A 16,047-nucleotide genomic window follows, 5' to 3' on the forward strand; every position below is an offset into this window, starting at 1 on the left:
TTTCCACATTTTTTTGTCACTGAGACTTGTGGGACTCCTGTGGTGTATAGTCTTGGAGCAGAAGCCAGAAGTCTCTTAGCAGTGCTCCCAGGGCACTTGGACTTGAGTCTTTGGCAACATCCTCGAAGTAGCAGTGAAAAAAAGGTCACACCCCTCTCACACACCCAAGTGAGGAATGTGACCCACATCAGGACAACCAGCAAGATGCTGGGGAAGAATGTGTGCACAGGGGACCCAGAGCGCTGCTCCACTTAGGGTGGCTGAGTCTGCAGACTTGGCTTATCTGTGCCATCCCAGTCCCTCCACTTCTTTCCTGCAAAGGCAGGAGGTCACAGAAATATTACAGCATCCCATGCTTTACCTAGGAGACCAGGAGTTGTTAGTTTTTGTATTACTGTCTTCACAGAAGAAGTAGAGCTGAGATCCTTTCTACTTGCTAAGATGCTCATTAATGGTCCTGTGGGACTTTGGGTGTTCCCCCATCTGTTGGGGCCAAATTCCAATTTATGCATTACATTAAACTCTTCCAGTCCTTTTTAATGACTACAGTATTATTCACTCCTTGCCTTGGTCTGTTGGGTGGTGTTGAAGTATTTCTTCTCAGAAATTTTTGTGGTTGGTGAAATCATTATTACAGTCATGTGTCTGTTTTCGTAGCTCTCTGGAGGAGAGGTTGGGTAGAGTCCTCTGATGCCATTATTTCTAGCTGGACGCTCCCTGTCAGGAGAGCAGCTGGGTGTTTGTAGATGGCTGTGACAAGCAGATGTCATTGATCAGTCTAGAGAATAACCTCCTTTTCTGCTCTGCTCTGATTCCTCTTGTAGGTACCATGGAAAAGAGTGAGCTGTTTTTAAGCTCAGCAGAACTCCAGGTTCCTAGGAGATGAGGGCAGTGGTAATTAGATACAGCTGCGTTGTTAGGACAGCCACTGGAAACCAAGGGGAAAGTAACTACACATCCCAGGCAGGCTACTGGTGGTAATTAAGGAACACTTGGGGCTGACATAGGTCGTTATTCACATAGCTGCAGCTTATATAAACTCGCTGTGGAAGAAGCCTTCAAGTTCCCTCTGTGCAGCTATGATGAGTTGTAAGAATTTGTTAGGTTTTTTCCCTGCAGATTTGAAATTTTTTTTACATTGGATCTATGATGATGATTTAGTATATGGATTGAGATTTGTTAGTGGAGACAATCATGGTATGGAAACTTAATTTTAAAATCACTGCCAAAATGTAGGGAGAATTATGGACACTGCCTGGCTTCTGCAGTAGATATTTTGGTTACACTCTAGAAACCTGTTGAAACTTCTGAACATTGATTTAGTGGAGAAGACTGAGAAGACAATTTTTGTTGCCTGCAGTCATCTTGGTCAGAGCTGTAATCCTGTCAGATTGCATTAGCTGAACAATACCTAGCTGCTCAGTGCTTTTGTGTGGGGTATTTCCAAGAGAAACCCGAGTGCAGTAAGGACAGGCAGCTCAGTGGTTCATGTCCCTGTCAGTCTGTCCTGAAGCAGTGCCTCAGGGTGTACCAGGAGAGGCTGTGCTGCTGGAGAGAATGGTTCAGCTCCTGATCACTGTGGTCATTACACAGCTGGTCCCAATGCAGTTTTCTTCATTCTAGTATGCAGAATTCAGACTGGATGAGTTACAGTTTTGTTAGAATTAGTAAATTTCTGCTTTAAGATGTTCATCCATCCATATTAAGCAGTAAAACTTTTGCAGTTTACAGATACTGTATTTTAAATTTGCAGATGCATTTTTTTCAATATTCTGTTTCATTTCTGTTTATAAGATACCTAATGAAACATGCTAATTCAAAACTACTGATTATGCCCTGAATTTGAGTATTACTATTAATTATAAAATTATGAATCCTTTTCTTGTGCCAAAACTAATTTAGCTAACCTGCCCCTGCATCTCTTTTTGTCTTCAAGATATCGATGAATGCAGCACCATTCCTGGAATTTGTGATGGAGGAGAATGTTCAAATACAGTTAGCAGTTACTTCTGCAAGTGTCCTCCAGGGTTTTATACAGCTCCTGATGGCTTGAAATGCATAGGTGAGTAGAATCCTGTGAACAACAGAACAGTAGGTGTTATAACAATTCATTAATATCAAGAATGGGCAACAATGTGTCAGAAATATATTTCAGCTTGGGGACTTGAAATCCTTCTTTTATGCAGAAGTACATCACATGCCTGTATATGTATTCTGAAATGAGTTTTCCATGTGCAGGATAGTTGTTTTTTTAATCTTCTTTGAGACCTCTTTTATTTTTCTACTACAGCTTTTCTGTTATGTCATATTTGTTGCCTTAGAACTTGTTTAAAGGTCTCCTTGGTGTTGTTGCTCTCATGCTTGTCTTTAATTTAGTCTGTTTTATATTCAGCACTCATTTAGAAAAGCCAATTTGCATTCCAACTGTTATAACCCTATTGCAGGCCTTTGTCATTAAAGGAAGTAATGTGATAAACTGAGTATGGGATATTTTTATGTGCTTTTATGACATTGATGATTTGGCAGAGCTCTTCTCTCTGACTTTCACTGTGGTAGAGCAGAACCCATCTTCCAGAGGCTGGACTGGGAACCAAAAGCTTTGTGAGTGAAAGGATTGCCACTGCAGTGCCAAAGCCCTGAAAGAACAGTGTTAGCAGTTAATTCTTCTGGGAAGCATTAACTGCCTGCTCTAAGGCAGGTGGAGTAGTTAATTAATTGGGGTTTTTCTCATTTTTGTGCAGTAATTTATTTTTTCAGTGCCAGTGCTGAATTTTGAGCAAAAATCAAATGAAAGGTTTATTTCCTCAGTTTTAGTATATTTATTTAATGATTCTTACACAGTGCCAGCACTAGGAACCAATACAACATCCTGTTTAGTACCTTTGGTAGGAAATAATTTTGGAAGGAATCCCAAAGTTCAGAGATCAGTACCAAATAATACTAACTTTCCCAAGAGATCTTCAAGTACTTTGGGTTACAATTAATTTTGCACGGTGCCATTCAATTTCTGCAGGCTGTAAGAAATAAACTGCTTTTCTTCCATCATCAAGAATGGCTTTCCTGTAGATTTGATCCACACTGTACCCTTAAAATGCCAATGGGAATTGCTGTTATTGCTTCAGATCAATAGCTTCTAAATTGCTATAGATCATTAAGTCATTGATTGCTGCCTGTACTTAATATTTTTGAGCAAGATTTACCTTTCCATGGCAAAAATTTTCTAGAGATGCACAACTTGCATTTGCTTTTTACTTTTTGTAGTCACCACTCTGTCAGGGCAGCCCAACATTCAGACCCATGTCATATTCTTGCAGTTTCTCAGCATTTTTACCCCCTGTGTTTGTAGACTGAAATAATTCAGCTAAAGAATTGGGATTTTAAATGGTGACAAGGTTTGATAAATAATATGTCACACTATGAGCCATCATTGAAATTTTGGGTTTGTGTTCAAGGCAAAATGTGCTAAATGGGAAGCACTATCAATTGTCTGCAGATATTTTGGATTCTTGTGTAATTTGCAGACACATTCTTGCCATATTCACAGGGACAGAGCCCAGATCTGTGTTAGTGCTGGGCAAAACATGTAATCTTGATTTAATTACAGCATGCTTGTCTTAAGTGAAAAGTGTTAGCTGGACGTGTCTGTTCTGTTAGAGAGGAGGAAATGCTTCTGAGAAATGTATCCCTTAGGGGACTCCAGCTCAGCAGCACTGGGGCCAGATATCCAAAGGATGCACCAGGAGCTCTATTATTACAAATCTTAAAAATAAGAATAGACAAATCAAAGATATCTCCTAGAGCTGCAGAGCAGAAACAAGAGCAGGGCATCTCATCCCAAGTGCATGAAAAGTGCAGTGAAGAAAGTTGCTAGCCCATGATTCCAACTGGCATAAATTTGTTTGGTCTGTGTTACTTTTTGATGGCCTCTTTTTACATTTTTTCTTTTTGAGAGACACGTTTTTATTGAAATTTATTCTCGTGGTGATTTTTTGCCTTTTCAGAAGACTATAATTTTTCGTAGAAACAATAAATACTGACAACTGAAACAGATAAAGGTAATTTCCTGCTGATCTTGTCCTGGTTTGTGTGTTTTTACCATTTGGAACAGAAGAGGAAGGGGGAAAAAGTAAGAATGATGCCTTCTGATTAGAATATGGAAAGATTTGGTATTTTTTTCATAAACTTGCTGAGTTTTTTTCTGAAAATGTTGTGGCTTTTGGACACACTCTTATAATTGTAGGTAGATAAAGGTGTTTGCTGTGTGCTTATCTCTCCATGGCACATTGTGTACTTGCACAGATCCCATGTAGATTCCTTTTCCACTTTCCATTACTGCTCTTAAATGTTTCAAAACTTGGTACTGACCAAAATAGAGAAGGGTGAATTATGAAAGATGATTATCAGGTCTGTTAGATTACTTCCTTCTTCCCATCCACCCCACCATCACTCCAAACCACTGATTATCTCTCCAGGGGTGGTGGAGAACAGTTCTAACTCCAAGGAGTTCTATTTGATTTTTAAGAGGGTAGATGAAGAAGTAAATATGTGTGGCAGTTTAGCTGGGCACCAGGAGAAAACAGAGAACCAGTAGTAGAACTGAAACCTGATTTTTTGTTCTCTGTTTCAGGTTTCCATCATATGATAGTATGACTGATCTAAATAAAGTTGGAAATAAAGGCCAACGAACTCTTTTAGCTGTATTGTCAGTAATATCCATGTTTAGGGTTCCAGCTAATAAAAGACAGAACTATCACAGATTCTCACAACATATCACTATATGTCAATTTCCTCAAAATAGTAAGAAACTCCTCTGGTTTTTTTTACATCCACTTGTGTAGTAGCTAGTGAATTCTGGAAAGCACTGGTACTAGACAGATAATCCACCATGCCCTGGGTAATTGAAGTACTGTTTCTTTAGGGAATGATGTCTGATGTTGTAAGACTAGATCTGCAACTTTTTCCACTATATCTTGACTGCAACTCTTTGTATATTTTAGAAACAAACTTGGTCTGGTTTATCATGCAGTGTCAAATCACATTGCAGCTTATAGAGAGTTTGACATGATGTGACATATTGTGAAACAGTTCCTCAAAGTTTCAGATGGTATCACAAGATTATTTTTTATTATTTTTTTAATCCTGTCCATATTTTCTCTAAGCTGAGCTATCTCTAACAACATTGCACAGAGCTGAGGGTATAAAATCTGGGTACAGGACATTCTTTGTATAGCACATGCTTACCCTTTCAGACAGGAAGCCAACAGATCTCCATAAACAGTGTGATTGCACCAGTTAAAACTGTGTTGCACTTTCTTGCCTGCAAGCCTATATCTTATCAAATCACTACATACTTCAGCTGGGGAAGCCATGACTAATGAAAAATGAACTAATGCTTTGTGAATTGCAATGCTGTGAATTTATTGCTGTCATCAGTGCTTTCAAATCAAGACTTAATTGATCTGGTCTGATCTTTAATAAGGATGACACTGCAGTTTTTCTTTAGGGTCATAGAAGCATTTGTTGTTACATACTGAATATATGTTTTTGCTGCATTTTTGTATCCTTTAATGCATTGCCAGCTCCATATTTCACTGCTGCTTTCTCACAGGTTATGCTTGAGTCCAAAGCAGCCCAAATATTGTCTAGATTTTTTATTTTTCTGATGCCACTGATAACGCAAATCACTCCAGAACAATGGCAGCTTTCCCTTTTGTGGAAGCCACGTTTCTCGTTGAACCGATGCTCACCCATCCATTCCCCTCTCTCTGCAGACGTGCGCCCTGGGTTCTGCTACTCCGCGCTGAGCAACGGGCGCTGTGGCGGCCAGCTGCCGCAGCCGCTGTCCAAGATGCAGTGCTGCTGTGACAGCGGCCGCTGCTGGTCACCCGCCCCCGCCGCCGCCCCGGAGATGTGCCCCATCCGATCCACCGGTAGGAACCCGCCTGAGCTCCACTCAGCGTGCCTCGGCACTGAAGTAGCAGCCATTTCCTTTTGGTTGGGTTTTTAGCTGTAATGTTTTCATTAAGGAGCTACACGGAGTGGTTGAGGCTGAAGGGCACCTTGGCAGATTGTTCAGTCCAACTCCCCTGCTCAAGCAAAGCCTCCTATGTGGAAGAGTGCTCAGGACCCCCAGGAGGGCAAGCAGACAGAAAGAATTATTTGTTGCTTGTTTTTTGGTCAAGTTATTCTGACCTTACCTGCTTCAGATTTGTTTTCAAAAGCCTCTTCAAGATCAAGTTACTTCCTCTAGACCCTTTTAATACGTCCCTAATCCCTTTGCATTTTCGTTCTCTTTGGGAAACGGGGATTTCCTTCCTTATGACAAGCTTTCTGAGATGCGATATATTTCCTGAAATTTGATACAGAAGATGATTTCTCTCTGCTACCAAAATTCTTTATTGTCTCCTTGGGTATTGAGATCCTCAGATAATGTATCACTTGAATTGAGAGAAGATGGTGAGGGAGAAGAATGTTAAACTAAGTATGAGGGACTGGAGGGAAGCTGATTTTGAGATTGTTTAGGACTAGAGACCTAATAAAATCCTTTAGAAGAGGAGAATACAAGAAATTTAAGAATTTATAGGAGGAGGTTAAGGGAGGTGCAGAGTTTATGAAGGAATGGGATTGTAACACTATAGCAGTATAACTCTGAAGAAATTGTCAGAGTTCATATATGGGAGTTTTGATTATTCTTATTTTTAATCCTTTGAGTGAAATTGCATAATACTGGAGCAGAAATCTGCAATCAGAACTGTTGGAAGACTTTCTGTCACTGTCTTATTCATAATATTTAAACACGTTAAAAGTTCAAAACTGGCTAGAACAATGCAAAACATAGTGCACTCTATTGACAACCCTCTGAAATAGGAAGACAACAAGAAGTCTTTCAATCTTAACACAGTTCTTGCTTTCTTCAAATACTTCCTAATTGTTCATATCTAACTGGTGAGTAAACTGGGTGGAAAAGTAATGTAACCTTTGGCCAAGGTAATTTGGCCAAAGCTGCAGACTGAGATGTCATGGAGAAGGAGCTAGAACCCAGGACTTCCTGACTCTCAAATCCATGCAAGGTCTTCCAGATCATGGTTACATGCCACTTCGTTTTTGGTTCTGCTTCTGACTGGAGACATAAATTGAGACTATAAATTACTCTTTTTGAAAGTGCTTTGAAATTCTTTGAAAAGCTTTACATGCATTTAAGGTATTGCTGTCATTATGTAATTAAGGTCAAATATTCCTTACATAGTATATCCTGAGAAGGCAAGACAAGGAATTTAGAGCTGTCAGTGGCCCAAAGCATCTTTAACTCTGAAATGGAAATTTACTGCAATATAAAGGGGAGCACTAGCTGTATAATGTAACTGAGTAGTTGCATTTTAAATGTGGACATCAGACCCAGTTGCTACTGCAAAGTGGTAACTACAAAATTGCTAGGAATTACACATGGAAATTGAAGTTGCAATAAAAAGGCTAGCACTGTAATTTTTTATAATATGGTGGTAATTGTTTATGTGGAATAACAGGGTTTATCATTGACACTATTTAAAGACTAAAAGGAACAACAGAGTGAAATGCAGTGATACATGAAACAAACTGATCACCCAACAGCATGAAATAAATGCAAACATCATAATCAGGAAAAGCAGAACTTTAGTTTAAGTTTGTTTAACAAATCCTCTGTGATTCAGGAAGAGCTTCTAATGTGTTTGACAGGTGGAAACAGATACGATGAAAGTGTTGATGGCTGAAATACCCAGTTTACTTCTCCCAACATTTACTTTATTTTTCTGTCTTTGTTTTTCATATTGTTTCAAGAATTCATTAATTTCTAGATTTTTTTCCCCTTATATAATTCTTCTTCCCTGTTGTTCCACAGACTTTAAATTTTGAAGTTCAAAGATGTTGACTGCACAAATAACTGCTTGTGTGCACACAAATTGTTAACATTAATTAGGTCAGCTGGAATGTGGTCTTTAATTGTGATACTCTGTGTGCATTTTTTGGATTGCAAGTTCCAAACCCACATTTCCTGAAGACAAAAGAGTCATGGGCAAGAGGAAAAGTGGGGCAGTAGGGCAGATGCCACTAATAGAGATAAAGAATAGGAGTATGCAACACATACACCATAGATTGCTCTTCCAGCAAAATAGATCATTTGTCATAGATCATTCCTATCATCTGGAAAAGGATGAATTTATGTGAATCTGACTTGGTTTCTCTTTGGCTACACTGCTTAGACTACACCTTATTTGGTTTCTGCTTTTATTGGCAAACTTAATTTTCCCAGGGAAATAGTGTTAGTGTATTCATTCTCTAATTGGTTTTGCCTCATTGCTTATATTTGTATTTCTTTGTTTTAGGAGGTTAACTTTTAAGAAACCCATTTGAAACTGGGCTTTTTTCCCTGTTCAGTATTTTTCTAACTCTGTGGTAAGCTTTCTGTTAAATTAACTTGGGATCAAATCCAGAGTCCTTCTCTAGGTAAACTTCACACTGAGTTCACCAAAGATTTTTGCTTGAAAGAAGACTAAGTAGATTAGGATCAGGTCCCTGCCTCACTGTTCATGTGCAGAATATCAGTTCTGTTACCTTTTCACTGGCAGTCTTCTGACAAGTAGTGTTGAGATTCTGTGGATTAATGACTCAATTCAGAGAGCAAAGCTTGTTGCTATGAAGAAAGCATATAGGCTCACATTTTCCAGATTATTTAAGGTTTGTTATTGCTAATCTGAAACACTGCAAAAAGGAGGAGTGTTGGATTAAATGGAACAGGCTGCAAGAGTCTAAAACAGCATTGATATTTTCTTGTTTCAGACGAGTACCGTAAATTGTGCTCAGTATCTGCTATGCTGCCAGCAAGACCTGACCTTCCTCCAGCCCGTCCTGATGTCATCCCCCCACCACGCTTTCCTGACATTTACCCTCCTCCCCATCCAGAGATCATCTATCCATCTCGGGCTCCACCAGTGCATCGTAAGAGAGACAGAAATAACCTCTCTGAAACAACCTCTCCTTGCACCATGTGCATTTAGCTTCTTTCAAAACATCCATTCCTCAGGAGCAGTGTGCTCCCTTCAGCTGTTGGTGTCTTTTACTTGTTTTATGTGGACATGGAGGCTCTGGATGTCCTTTTAATCAGAGCCTGCCTACCATGTGCCTTGTGGCAAGATACCTATCTCATTAGTAGTGTTTTCCCTGATAAGATAGGTTTCACAAATTCCCTTCTCACTGTATGTAGTGTGGCTCATGTATTGTAATAGTTACATTACTGTTATTTTAAGGCTGTTGTGAACTTTGCTGCATGTCAGCACTGCATAATATGAATAGCTTTTTGACTAGGTTGTGACAGATATTTACATTAAAGAGCTTGTTTGAGAGAAAGCAACTTCTTTTAGGTTGTTTTCCTCACTTGCACTTGGCCAGGTATGAAATGTACTGATCAAAACTCTGCTGTGCTCTGCTGGACACTGAGACTGACCCAGTGCACAGAACTATTTTAGTGATACACACGGACACATGGATGGGTTAGTTTTCCCTAAAATAAGAAGGAAGCCAGAGCAGACTACCAATATAGAGCAACATACCAATACAATGTAGTCTTTTTTTGTCTTTGCTTAGAGAATTTACTACATGCCCATGTGGTTTGGAGTAGGCGTGTGCCCCTGAAATCATTTGGCATAACCACATACTCTTTTGCAAGTAAACAAGCTGGTTTTGCCCACACTCTGTGCAGATGCAAGCAGTCTCTGCTTGCACTGGCACCAGCTGAAACTATTTAGTCTTGGTTCAGCACCAAGCTGAGCTAATAAGCCTAAGAGGCAAAGTATTTTAGCTTAGGCTGACACTGCACTGACGTAGTTGCACAGCTTCTGGTCAGCTGCTAGCAGGGACAGAGCCAGCTCATGCCTGCCTGCCAAAGACAGTATAGGCATATTCCCAGGGTTATCCCTGTCCTCCTCACTGCTATCTGGGAAAGTGAAAATAATGAACCAGTCTGACTGCTCTTTGCTACTCCAGGCTTTTAGTAGAGTCCCTGCAGTGCCACACATCCCCTTTACCTCTAGGGATGAGCAGACATAGTCCTCTTTGATAGGACAAAAGATGAAAACACAACCAGACTTGCCATAATGAAAATTTCTGTGGTTGTTAGCTGTTTTCAAACAAATCTCTAAGAGTCAAAGTGCCATTTTCTCTCTCCCATTTCACTATGTAATTCACATTACATTGGAAGGTAAATGTTGATTTTTAATGGAAAATCCTGCACAAGTTGTAGATTATCAGAAGCTATTATGATGAACTATTAAAATATTTTCCCAACTGTTGTTATTTCAGCGATCTTGCCGGTGAACTTAACTGACTATTGCCAAACATTCCGACATCTCTGCCGAAATGGGCGTTGTATTCCCACTCCTGGGAGCTACCGCTGCGAGTGCAACAAAGGATTCCAACTGCATGGTAGAGAGGAATGCCTTGGTATGTGGTTTTCTGCTGTAAATCACAGAGGGGAATTTCATTTTAGAGGAAAAAGCATTCTTCTCCACACAATGTAATAACCGAGTTCTTAAATAGAAGAGCCCCGCCTCCAAAAAAAAATCCCAATAAAGAGACCTTGGCAAACTGATTGATTTCAGTGGCAAACTTATTTTTACAACAATTTTGCCTTTAAAACAGTATTTAACAAATCTTGTAACAAAATTACGCAGAAGCAAGGATTTCTTATTTTACTAACCCATTACTATAATGTGTTTATTAATTATTGAAAATGGTCTCTTTAAAATGCTACCAGCTTTTTGAGTATGCAATAACCTATTGTTAAAAAAATAATAAATTTAGACTTAGTGGGATTTACAAGTCCTTTTTAACTTCATGAATAGTATCTTGTTGGGCTCTTGAGACCTTTAGGCTTGGAACTCAGCAAGAGCTCAACAATAGAAGCACAGATTAACTGTATCTTATAGGCAAGATTTTGGTTCTGTCAAAATCTTCAGTGAAGCCAAGAATGTAGAGATGTAAGATTAAGGCCTCAGTCTCTCACACGTGCAATATTTTACTAAAAATTCATTTTTCCCAGATCCTGTTTATCTTAAAACATGGGATCTTTTTTTGGGATCTCAGTGATGTCCCCTTTTCTTAGGGATTGAAGGGCACTATTTCTCCAAGTACAAAATAATAAAATACCCCTGCAGGCAAAAACAACTGGCAGCCAGTGTGATAATAAAATTGTATTGTCTGTGTTCCACAGATATTGATGAATGTGAAAGGAATCCATGTGTTGGTGGAGACTGTGTGAACACACAAGGATCCTACATCTGCCAGTGTCGTGTTGGGTATCAGAGCACGGCCACCAGAACAGAGTGCAGAGGTAATGGGCATACAGCCACATCTGCTATTGTCTGCTTATCAGGAGGGAAAATTGTTTGCAAGCAAAATTTAACAGATGGGTCAAATATGGAAGTTTTTAAAAAAAATAAAATTCAGGTATGGTGGTAAAAATGACTGACCTGCTGGAGCTTGCTGTTCACTGACTGGGTTATGAGAAGAGGCATTTTGTCTTGTGCTAATAGGATCTTGGCACTATTTATGGCTTTGAAATAGAACAGACATATTTTCTTGTTTTTTTGGGGTTTTTTTTGTTTTTTTTTTAATATTAAGACATTATTTTCTTTTGCTGCTTGAAGATCTTAAGGACAATTAAGCATCCCTTCACTTGAGAAACACTTTATGTATAAAAGACTAAGGAAGTTGGGGAGAAAGATAAAACTTCCCATGAGTAAATATAAGGTTACACTGCCCGTGTGTAGTCTCTGCTTACTGCCAGAGAAACAGCTAAACATAAATTACAGCAATGAAAACTTAGATATGGAAAAGTAGTGGGAAAGTCTAGATGGGGAAGCCTCAGAATCCTCATTATAGTTATTCTGAAGATCTGACTTGACTGTAGTCCTGATGGTCTTCATCCTGTCCTCCTATGGGAGTGGGACCACATAACTCCTCAGCGGTCAGCCAACCCTCTGTCAGGGTTTTGTGACTCCCAAATTGGGGTAGGCATTCAACTGTAAAGGTAGATAGATGCCTTTATAATTAAGGCATGATGAGAGATTTCTGGCAGAAGAATAAATGATTGCTTTGATATTCCATAAGAAATGAAGCATCTAAATGAAACAGGATGTTTGAATGCTCAGAGTCACAGCTTGTCTTCATATTTTGCTTTCTGCACTGGGTGCAGGGTGCAGAGCAGGCCCTCAGTCTGAAGCAGAAAGTTTTGAAAAAGCCAGAAGAAAGTTACCTGTATTGGTGTGCATTTCTTTCCTTCCTTTTGGGAATCAGAAGGGTGTCTGTGGTAGAGAAGCTTGCTCTCTGGTCCAGGAAGACATGCAGAGCCAGCAGCACTGCTGCCCGTTGCTGGGGAGTGTTTGACCTAATTGCTGCCAAGCAGCCGTGTTGCGGAAGCATCTTCATAGCTCAGCTGACTGGTGGTGAGGGAGTGCTGAAGGGGAGTCTCAGCTGTGATGAATTTACTCATGAGTCATTTTTGTCACACACTTTTAATTTGACTGATTCATTACACAAACACATGGTTGTCAGAAGCCCAGTAGCTTAATGGCATTTAAGTGTGGTCACTTAGCAGTTCCTTTGCAGTCTATGGGAGCTGTGCCTGCTTGACAGCCAGAGCAGAAAGTGCTGCGATGTGCAGAATCTTGTTTTTCTAAAGGAATTTTTAGGACTAGTGTAGGGAAAAGAAAAAGGCTGATGGGGTGCATTTAGCAAAGTGTGCCTGCCAAATCAGCATTTGCTGTAGAATTACTTTGCATAACTACTTTGGATGTAGAGATTTTATTTTTTGCATGCACAATTGTGCCTGTGCTGATGTGCTTTTGGAAATGTGTTCCTTATGAAGTCTCTCAAGCTCTTGAAAAACGAAGTCTCCATAATGACCACATGTTTATCTGTTCCTTGCTCTGAGGTTCCAGGGGAGGATTTTTTCTGCATGATGACTCTGATTGGTGACTAAACATTGCAGTCTTTATTACAAGCCACTGATTCATCCCTTCTTATGATCCCTTATAATTCTAATATGAGCTTGGATGAATTAATATCTTAATTGGATACATAGGGGAATAAAGTCACATTGTGATTAATAATCTGAAAAAAATGCTTCTCAATTGCAGAAGAGAGGATATGAAATGGACATCAAAAAAAGGTGAAATTTTATTATGATAAGCTATCAATGTGTGCTTTAACAGCTAAGTCCTTGCTATGATGTGCTCAACATTTCTGATGCGTGGAGGTCAGGTCTTACAGGGAGATAACAGCAATTTTGGGTATTTCATTGAGAAGGATACTTTGTTTTGCAAGTTTCTTAGAGGAGAAAAAAAATGGTGATGTTATATTGGACTGGTGGTGGGACTGATCAGCTGTGTATAAGTAAAGAACAGTGAGGTTCGGTATTAATTTTCAACACATTTAAATGGCATCAGATGCATAAAAATACAAAAACAAATGAGCTCTAAAAATTAAAAGGCCTTGAGGTTCCTCAGCATTTCTGCCTGTCCTAAGGAAGAAAGCTGGTGGAGTAGCTGAAGCCAGACACGGGTGCAATCAAGGGCTGGAAAAGTGGGGTGAAAAGGGACTGAGCAGAGAGGAAACCCACATTTATGCATTGCTGCTTGATGATGCTTGGTTATTGAATGAGGTTTATCTAGCCTGTACGCTTTTGGTGGAGGGCTGCAAGCTGCTGCTGCAGTGAGTGGTCACTGAGCAGCTTGTGCCTCTGCTGGCATGGCTACTTGCTTGCAAAACAGTGATTCTCAGGGATTTCTTAGACTCTTCACAGAACTGCCATGCTGCTAAGAAGGCAAATACAGGTTCATGATTTTATCAGCATCAGCTCCCCTGGCCTAAGTGTCCAGAGAGCAGGGGCATTTGGGAGCACACCCTGTGCTCCACTTCTTCCTGAAGTGCAGCAATGCATTTCCACAGAGAGGGCTCAGGAAGGGCACCCCCAGGGTATTTGGGAAGTGTGGGTGCAAAATAGACAGGTCTGCATGGGCTGGTTGTGAGCTCTGTGAGCTGAGTCTCCTGTGTGCAGGAATCTCTGGGAGATGGTCCAGGCCTTGATGGAGAATACTGAGCAATCTGAAATGTCTAGACAGTCTGTCTCAGCATCTCCTCTCCTCTCCTTTGGAGGAGAGGGAGAGCTGCCAGCCTCGTGTGATATCACTCTTCAGGTCCTCCAAAGCACTTGCCAAGCACCTCCCGCAGAGAGAGGGGAAAGAGGATCTGATGTTTCAAATACAAACTAAGCAGGAGAAATTCTTCTGAGGTGGGAAAGTCTTGAACTTTCCTGTTATCTTACAAACCAGCAGCAAAAGACAAGCTTTCCCACATATTTCCTTAAGTAGTTAGGTACTGTTAAATTAAATTAAAATTAAGTAAAAATATTTTAATGATGAGCAAAAATTTAAAAAACCCGCAAAAATTGTGATTCTTGTTTGAGAAAGCTGCAGGGTGGTGTGCACAGAAATTCTTTCACAGCAACTTGAAATTTCAAGCTGACAAACATTTTCCACCCCCATAACATACAGTGATGGAAATCAAAATAAATCATTTTTCAGCTAATACAATTTCCATGGAGGTTTAAAGACCTAGGGGAAGGGAAAATGGGAAAAATTCCTCTTGAGTATAAAAAAGAATCTCCCAAAATGTTCTTTTTCTTTCTGGTTGACTTTCAGACATCGATGAATGCTTACAGAATGGTCGTATCTGTAATAATGGACGATGCATAAATACAGATGGCAGTTTTCACTGTGTGTGTAATGCTGGCTTTCAAGTGGCAGTTGATGGGAAAAACTGTGAAGGTAAGACTCTTCTGAAGTTATTCCATATCAGTAATTACAGTTGCAAGAGGTTATTCACATCAATGAAAAAGAAAAGGACCCCTGGTGGGGGGAAGGGAAGGAACAAGGAGTCAGATATCCAAATACCTTTTGCTGTATCTGGGAGGGCAAGTAAAATGTCTTTTGCAGCCAGTTCTGGAGTCTTGGCTTGGCAGTCCTCAACGGGATGTCTGTCCAGCAGGAGAAATAGCACATACCACTATCACAAAATGCAGTTTCTTTGATGGGAGTGGTACATTTTAAAACATAGCACAAGTCACATGCTGCCTGATTTTACTGTGCGCTTAACAGCATGCTTTATGGGATCTTACTGGGTGACTAGCAATGTGGTTTGTGTAGATGCAGGCTGGTCTGACCTATAAAAATTGTTTTAACAAAAATTTGTAAACATAATTGATGTGTTCCTACCTCCCAGACCTTTAGTAAAGGGGAAGAAAAGAAGAATGTTCTTTATCATGCTTCCCAAGGTCTTTGGGAGGGTTCCCAATGATCTATTCATACGTTAAAAGAATTTCAAGCGCTGTTCTTAGAAACATTTTTGGCAGAATATTATCTCAGTGATTCAGCTCAAAGACTTAATGCCAAAATTCCTGGTTGGGATAGATACACGATTTTTTTTTTTTAATCATAAATTATTTTTGTCTGACTTAGCCTGTAAGTAAAAAGAAAACACACTATGTCTAGAAGTGTAATTTCTGTCCAAGACAGCTGCAATATTAAGGAAAATAGCACGATTCTGAATATATTGTAATGTCATTATGATCCAGTGATTTTATGTGCTAGTAGTGATTCTGTTAATCCTTGGTAGAGACAGACATTTTAAGACTCTATTTTTCCTGACTCTTTTTTAGATGCAGTTTAGCACCATAAGCTGCTTTTAAAATATCTTATTATGGAAGTACATTGACTAAATATATTTGGAAATTAGACTATTTGGGGAAAAAACTCTTTATTCTGATTTCTTCCTTTCCCACCAAATACCATGTGCTAATAGTAATAAAAACCAGGACATCGGCAGTCTGGTAAAACATTTTTAATTCCATTGCATGTGCTGCCAAAATGTCTGTTGCATCCACTTGAAAACAGTTTCATCTCTGGCATTGTAATGCATTGAGTTGTATGCACACACACTAATCAGTAAAGAGCATGG

General features: G+C 39.7%; 1 protein-coding gene across 1 annotated transcript in view; it reads left to right on the forward strand.

Moving 5' to 3' along the window:
- Positions 1-16,047, forward strand: part of FBN1 (fibrillin 1) — a 141,765-nt gene that overhangs the window by 56,525 nt on the left and 69,193 nt on the right. The window contains exons 9-14 of the mRNA XM_059481802.1: positions 1,937-2,062; positions 5,772-5,930; positions 8,815-8,973; positions 10,333-10,473; positions 11,243-11,362; positions 14,733-14,858. Coding sequence (XP_059337785.1) covers positions 1,937-2,062; positions 5,772-5,930; positions 8,815-8,973; positions 10,333-10,473; positions 11,243-11,362; positions 14,733-14,858 — 831 coding nt within the window. The remainder of the gene's footprint in view (positions 1-1,936; positions 2,063-5,771; positions 5,931-8,814; positions 8,974-10,332; positions 10,474-11,242; positions 11,363-14,732; positions 14,859-16,047) is intronic.

This window comes from Ammospiza nelsoni, chromosome 14 (genome assembly GCF_027579445.1).
Source record: "Ammospiza nelsoni isolate bAmmNel1 chromosome 14, bAmmNel1.pri, whole genome shotgun sequence".
In the NCBI taxonomy this organism is placed as follows: domain Eukaryota; kingdom Metazoa; phylum Chordata; class Aves; order Passeriformes; family Passerellidae; genus Ammospiza; species Ammospiza nelsoni.